This window comes from Charadrius vociferus, unplaced genomic scaffold (assembly GCF_000708025.1).
Source record: "Charadrius vociferus isolate BGI_N301 unplaced genomic scaffold, ASM70802v2 scaffold964, whole genome shotgun sequence".
NCBI lineage: Eukaryota > Metazoa > Chordata > Aves > Charadriiformes > Charadriidae > Charadrius > Charadrius vociferus.
In genome coordinates, this window is record NW_009647945.1 from 208286 (window position 1) to 215359 (window position 7074).

Genomic DNA, 7074 nt, shown 5'->3' on the forward strand with positions numbered 1-7074 from the left:
CCCCCCCGGCCGAGAAGGAGCAGCCCCCGTGCCCGGGCGAGCGCAGCGTCTACAAGTAAGGAGCCAGGAGGGGACGGGTGCACCGGGGGTCCCCATGGGGTGGCAGCGGGGGGGCTCCCAGGTGGGTGGGATGTGCCTTTCCCAGGGGTAAAGAGAGTCTGGATAGGCACCGGGGCTGGAGAGAAGCGTGATGGGGGAGCGGGCATCCAAGAGGGTCCAGCCAGGGGCTCCAGGGCATCCTTCAGGCACACACGGCTCCGCTCCAGCTCCTCCTCGCTCCTCCTCTCTGCCCACGCTTGCCCTCTCCTCTGCCCACTCTTTTTCTATCTTTCCTTTTGCAGGCTGCGCCAAACTGCCCCTGTCTGGTAAGTGCCCGGGCTCTGCACGCGTGTGTGCTCCCTCCCGGCGGGATGCTCCGGCAGGAGCGGGCACTGCCCTGCCTCGCTCGCTGCCCCTTGCACCCACCTTGCCTCTCCTCTCCCCCCATCCCTCGCCTCTCCCCTCCGAGCCCTGCCAGCGGGACCCCAGCCCGCTCCCCCCATCACCAGCATCCCCCACGGGACCCTTTCTGGGCTGTGAGGTGTCCCTGCCGGGGGTGGCACAGCCCGCCCCGGGGCTGGCATTGCCACGCTGGTGGCAAACTGGGTGGCTCTGGTTTTGGGGTGGGACAGACAGCGCCCCATGTCGCCAGCACCATGCGGTGCCGGGGCTGGAGGGGACTCGCTGGGGCTCTCCCGCCTCCCCGTGACCCCCAGGGCCATGGGCCCTCAGGCGGGAGGATGCCCCCCCCTTGCGTGGGGACAAGCCTATTTTGAGGAAATTTGAGTAAGTAGAGGCATGCGTGTGTCTCCAGGCATGCGCTTCCTGGGGCCAGCGCCCGGCTGGAGGCACCTGAGCTCCAGCCAGGCTGGGGGTGAGGAGCAGGAGGGTCCCCATGAGCACCCTCCTGGGGTTTGCAGCTTTTAGACGAGGGTCGTGGTGAGCACCGTGTTCATCGGGACCAAGAGGTGACAGCGGCACCTTGACGGCACGAGCCTTCGGCTCCCATGGGGCTGCGGCATCCCTGTCCCCAAGCCGTGGTGGCATCATCTGTCTTTCTGCAGGCCTCCGAGGAGGTTGAAGCCTCCGGGTCCTTGATGTGTGGCCAGTGCAGGGGGTTTCTGTGCTGCGGGGCTGGTTGTGCAGTGTGGCATGGCGTGGTTTGCCCGTCGTCCCCGTTGTCCCCATCCTTGCCTTCCTCCCAGCAATGTCCCACCCCTGTCTTGTAGAGCTCGCTTCTTGGAGAACCTGGCTGCAGCCCAGAAGGAGAAGATCTCTTCCATGGCCAAGGGACGGCTCGATGTCTTCGGCGATGCTGCGCTGGAGCATCCTACTGCTCTCGCATGGGACAGGGATGGTGGCACACCTGAGCCCGGGACAGAGCCACCCAGTAGGTGCTGCCAGGGTGTGTGTTCCTGGCTCGGGGCTCATCGGGGTCCCCGGGGTGGGTGTTAGTGGCTCCTCTGTCCCCAGCCCACACCTGTGATACCCAGAACCATGGAGGAGCTGGGTGGTACCTCCCCGTCCCACTCCCAACGCCGCCATCTGAGCATGTCCCCGCTGTGGAGCGGGACCCCAACTCTACGTGCAGCCCAGCAGCTCCTTCCCCTCCACGTGGGCTGTCCCAGCCTCTCCCCTTCTCCCTGCAGGGTCTCACCTGGCTCGGCTGGATACCACCGACTCCTGCAGCACCATCTCCTCTGACACCAAGTTTATGCTGGACATGCTCTACTCCAAGGGCTCCTCGGAGCCAGGGAGGGAGAAGGTTCTCCCAGAGGTCCCGTCATCCCCCGTGGTCCAGGGTGAGGTGGAGATGGACGTTGAGGGAGGTGGCAACCGGGAGCAGGAGGCCACTTGGTCCCGCAGCAGGGCTCCGGACGGGCCAGTGGCCAGCGCCCACGCCAAGCTGGCACGTGCCATGTCCAACGTAGATGCCGAGACCCACACACAGAAGTTGGAGAACACCGGGATGATGCCCATCAAGAAGGACGTGGAGCTGACATGGGAGCGCCTGGAGGCCAGCCCCGTGCAGCTGAAGATCAAGGACCTGGACTTCACTGATCTGGGGGAAGAAGAAGACTTTGACATCCTGGACACGGGGCCCATGACCAACGGCTCCTCCCTTCCTCCCAGAATTGAAGCAACAAACGCTGGAGCTCTCATGGTTCCCCCTCCACCTCCTGGGGTCCTCGGCTGCCCACCACCTCCACCTCCACCTCCTGGGGTCCCCGGCTGCCCACCACCTCCACCTCCTCCTGGCTGCCCACTCTTACCAGGGCTGCCAAGCGCCTCAGCAACGGATGGCCCCTCACAGGCCAAGAAGAAGAGGACAGTAAAGCTCTTCTGGAAGGAGCTGAAACAGCTGGATGGCACTGTGGGGCCGGGCAGGTTCGGCCAGGCGACACTGTGGGCGTCCCTGCAGAATGTCGAGGTCAATGTTGCCAAACTGGAGCATCTCTTTGAGTCACGGTCAAAGGAAGCGCCAACTTCAAAGGTATCAGCAGGCTGGCACCCATCAGCCAAGGGGACTTGAGAGGTGGGATGAAGGCCATTAGTTCCTGTGGGGACCCCAGGCATGCACTCTTGCCCCTAGCTTATGCTGAGGATGGGTACCTGCAGCCCAGAGGCCTGGTGGGGACATTGATGGGCAGTGTGCAGGTTTGGCTCACCACTGGGTCCCTGATCGGTGGCTCCCCGTGTCCATGGTGTTTTCATGAAGGTGAGCCCTTTGCGCCTGGCAGTCCCCATCCATCCTGTCTTCTTTGCAGAAGGCCATCGATGGGAAGAAGGTGGTGGTGGTGCTGGACCCCAAGAGGAGCAATGCCATCAACATTGGCCTCACGGTGCTGCCACCTGTGCACATCATCAAGACAGCTGTGCTCAACTTTGACGAGTTTGCGGTCAATAAGGAAGGGATTGAGGTGAGCAAGAGAGAAGCTCGGTCCCTCTGAAGCCCTCATGCATGTTGTTTCCCTTGGCCAGGAGACCTCCATGCCATGATGCCTGTGCTGTCAGCCCTGGGGTGACGCGTCCCATGGTGACACGCCTGGAGTCTGACACATCCCTCTTTGCCTGCTCTAGAAAATCCTGACCATGGTCCCAACTGAGGAGGAGAAGCAGAAGATCCAGGAGGCCCAATTGGCCAACCCTGATGTGCCCTTGGGCTCGGCAGAGCAGTTTCTGCTTGCCTTGTCTTCCATCAGCGATCTCACAGCCAGACTCCAGCTCTGGGCCTTCAAGCTGGACTACGAGAGCCTGGAGCAGGTACAGAGCCATGTACCCCATCACCCCTCCACTCTCCCACCGCTGCCAGCCCCAGCAGTGCTGAGTGCTGAGCCAAGCGTGTTCCTGGTGGGGACCAGCCATGTCCGAATACGGGACACACCATCCTGGCTGGGGATGGGCTGCAGGTCCCCAAGGCAAGCATGGACTTGGGTTGACCATGAGGTGGTTGTCCTCATGGGCAAGAGCAAATCCTGAAGCTCCCAAGGGAGAGGGTAGCCAAGGGATCTCACCTGCCTCTCTCCTCACCCAGGAGATTGCAGAGCCGCTCTTTGATCTGAAGGTGGGCATGGAGCAACTGGCCAGAAATCACACCTTCAAGTGCATCCTGGCCACGCTGCTGGCCATGGGCAACTTCTTGAATGGCTCCCAGGTGAGGAGCAGGGTGTGGAGGGACATGGCCTGTCTTGAGTGCTGCAAGGACAGGACCAGCCATGGTGCATTGAGTACCTAAGGGGGAACCATGTGAAGCTTGGGATGGTGCCTGAGGAGGCCGGGTGGTGTGGGTGCTGGTGGGGACCCAGTGGGTCTGCGTGATCTGCTGGCGGTGGGATGGATGGAGAGGCCCTGCTGAGTCCATTGGGGTTTCAGAGCAGAGGCTTTGAGCTGGGCTACCTGGAGAAGGTCTCAGAAGTGAAGGACACGGTGCACCGGCAGTCCCTACTCCACCATCTCTGCCAGATGGTGGTAGAGAAGTTCCCAGAAACCACTGACCTCTACTCGGAGATCGCCTCTATCACCCGCTGTGCCAAGGTGAGGCAAGGCAGATCACACCCACCAAGGCAAGGGTGCAGGTCCCACAGCTGCCCAGCTCCACTGGCGTGGCCAAGGGTTGACATCTCACTCTTCCAGGTTGACTTTGATGAAATCGCCAACAGCCTGGTGCAGCTGGAGCGGAGGTGCAGGGCCTCCTGGGACAACCTGAAGGTGATTGCCAAGCACGAGACCAAGCCGGTGCTGAAGAGCAAGCTGACGGACTTCCTCAAGGACAGCACCCAGCGCATTGTTGTCTTGAAGGTGGTGCACAGGCGCGTCCTCAACAGGTCCGTGGCTCGAGGTCCTGGAGACGCAGCAGGAACCCTGCGGCCCCGTTGGTGGCCCACCATGAGTGACGTTCCCCGCAGGTTTCACTCCTTCCTGCTGTACCTGGGTTACCCGGTGAGCGTGGCACGGGACGTGAAGGTGACGCCCATCTGCAAGCTGCTGCGGGAGTTCGCCTTGGAGTACCGCACTTGCCGGGAGCGCGTCCTGCAGCAGCAGAAGAAACGGGCTGCCCACCGCGAGCGCAACAAGACCCGGGGACGGCTCATCACCGAGGTACGGGTCCGCCTGGCCAGCCACCACCACTAGGTGATGTCCCCCCAGGTCCTCGACACCCACCCTCTCCTCCCACTGCAGACCGAGAAGTTCTCTGGCATCACCGAGGCTGCTTCACCGCCCGCCGTGGTGTCCAGCGGCCCTGAGCAGCAGATGGAAGCGGGTCACGAGAGCATGAAGATCCTGCTGACCTCCCCCACAGATGCCCCTGCCCGCCGCAGCCGGGCCAGCCAGGGTAGGAGCCGGGTGGCAGAGGCACTCGAGGCATGCCCAGCTGGCCGGGCATGGCCGATGGCAGCATCCCCATTGTCCCCGTGCAGGGACAGGGCATACCACCCCGGCCCAGGGCTCCCCGGCCCAGGGCTCTCCAGCCCAGGAGGATGTTCCCAGCTCCCCAGACGATGCTTCGGATGAAATCATGGACCGGCTGGTGAAATCGGTGACCCTCAACGCCAACCCCCGGCCCTGCCCCAACAAGGAGCGCAGGAGGTCCCGCGGCAATCGGAAGTCCTGTAAGTCCCATCCCTGTTCCGTCTCTGTCCCCATCCCCTGCCCCTGTCCCTGTACTCTGTCCCGGCCCGGATGCTTTTTCCCATTTCTGTGTCCCTGTCCCCTTGCCTTATCCCACCTCTGTGTCTCTGCCCCACCTCTGCCTCCTTGTCCTTATGCCCTGTCCCACCTCTGTGGCTTGTTCCCATGTCCCTGTCCCCATGCTCTGTCCCATCTCCGTGTCTCTCTTCCCATGCTCTACCCCGTCCCTGTACTCTGTCCCATCTCAGCGTCCCTGTCCCTGTACTCTGTCCTGTGTCCCTGCCCAGATGCTTTTTCGCATCTTTGTGTCCCTGTCCCATCTCTGTCTCTCTGTCCCCATGCCTCCTCCCACCTCTGCGCCCTTGTCCCCATGCCCTGCCTGGCTCCTTCCCCACTGGCCACCCCTCATCTCCCATGTTGAGCCCACCAGGCCACAGCAGGTGTTACGGTCCGGTCTCAGGGTGCCACTGCACCCCATTGCCACCACTGCCCTTCCCAGGGCCACCGCGTGGGGACCCTGGCGGCCAGCGCTGCCCGTGCTGCTGCTGGCGACGCCAGTGCCACGCTCTCCTCTTCTGGCAGTGCGACGGACGCTGAAGAGCGGGCTCAGCGATGACCTGGTGCAGGCGCTGGGCCTGGGGCGGGCGCCCGGTATGGACGTGTGAGTTGGCCCAAGGGGGCTCACGCTGCTCCCCACCGCTGGCAGCCCCCAGGGCGGGACGTGGTGGCAGTGCCTGCTGCTCCAGGACTGGAACCTTCTGCACCCTTGGTCTCGCCTCACTTTTCCCCGCTCCCAGAGGTGCGGGCAGCAGGATGGGAGCGATTCCCTGGAGCTGTTCCGGGGCAGAACCGGGATGGAGGATGCTCAGCGCCCATGCATGGGCACAGAGGCTCGGGGGTTGTCTTCTCAAACAGTATTAAAGGGGTGAAGGGGGTGGACCCAGAGCCCCTCTGGGAACTGGGTCTGGCCCATGGCAGCTATGGCAATAAAGTGAGCTGACACGCTGCTGGTGTCCCTTGTCCCTGTGCCTGGGTCACTCCGCTGCTGGGCTGGGATGCTGGAGGCTCTTGATGCCGTGGGCCAAGGGGGTGACAGGAGGGAAGGGGACTGCTTCCACCTCTGGGGAAGCAGTCACCCCGGTCCTGAGCAGGATCTGGGTGCTGCCGGAGCCACCCCAGGGTGGTTGGCCATGCCTGGGGACCCCGCTGTCCCTGTCCCCCCTGCGGAGCCCCGAGAGACCGGGGTGATGTGGTACCCCCTCCCTGGGCCAAGCCAGCATCCCTCCGGCCGTGTCCCCAGCCCTGCGGCCTGAGGCAAGCGCTCAGCCTGCAGCAGCCAGCCCAGGGCCTTGCAGGCACCATCGTCCCTCCCAGGGACATCGTGATCCCCCCACTGTACCGGGACATGCCGGGGGGGGGGACACTGCTAGAAGGACCGAGGACTTCTGCCAGGCTCAAGGCTGCACGCTCAAGGGCAGGAGCGACGGCTGGAGCGCGAGGCTACGGCGCTGTAAAATCAAGGGTAATACCCTGTTTCAAACCTCACCTCTCCCTTACAAACTTCTCCTGGGGCATTTTAGCCAGCCCAGGAACCGGGTCACTCCCGGAGCAGGTCCAGGGCACAGCAGCCACGTTGTCCCCCGGCAAAACCTGGCCCCGACTGAGTTGCAAGCCTTGGAACCATCTCCCTGTGCACGGGCTTCCTCGTGGTGTAAATGCAGCCAGGGCAGCATCTGCCTGTCCCCGTGGGGCCTGGGGGACGTCCAGGTTGGAACATGCCACCTCCGGGTCATGCCACCTCCTGGTCATGCCATCTCGGCCATGGATTAAACCCCAGGCTGGGTGCTGGCTGTGATGCTCCCCACAGATGCTAGATGGTGAGTGGGTACCATTTCTGAGCATCCC

The 7074-nt window shown here is 63.3% G+C and overlaps 1 protein-coding gene across 1 annotated transcript in view; it reads left to right on the top strand.

Annotated features, from left to right (window-relative positions):
- FHOD1 (formin homology 2 domain containing 1) overlaps nt 1–5834 on the top strand; it is a 9660-nt gene extending 3826 nt beyond the window's left edge. The window contains exons 8-20 of the mRNA XM_009883257.1: nt 342–365; nt 756–825; nt 1269–1429; nt 1689–2533; nt 2808–2960; nt 3121–3303; nt 3575–3694; nt 3913–4074; nt 4174–4364; nt 4446–4638; nt 4720–4873; nt 4959–5150; nt 5752–5834. Of these exons, the coding sequence (XP_009881559.1) occupies nt 342–365; nt 756–825; nt 1269–1429; nt 1689–2533; nt 2808–2960; nt 3121–3303; nt 3575–3694; nt 3913–4074; nt 4174–4364; nt 4446–4638; nt 4720–4873; nt 4959–5150; nt 5752–5834 (2531 nt within the window). The remainder of the gene's footprint in view (nt 1–341; nt 366–755; nt 826–1268; nt 1430–1688; nt 2534–2807; nt 2961–3120; nt 3304–3574; nt 3695–3912; nt 4075–4173; nt 4365–4445; nt 4639–4719; nt 4874–4958; nt 5151–5751) is intronic.
- Nucleotides 5835–7074: the final 1240 nt, after the last annotated feature.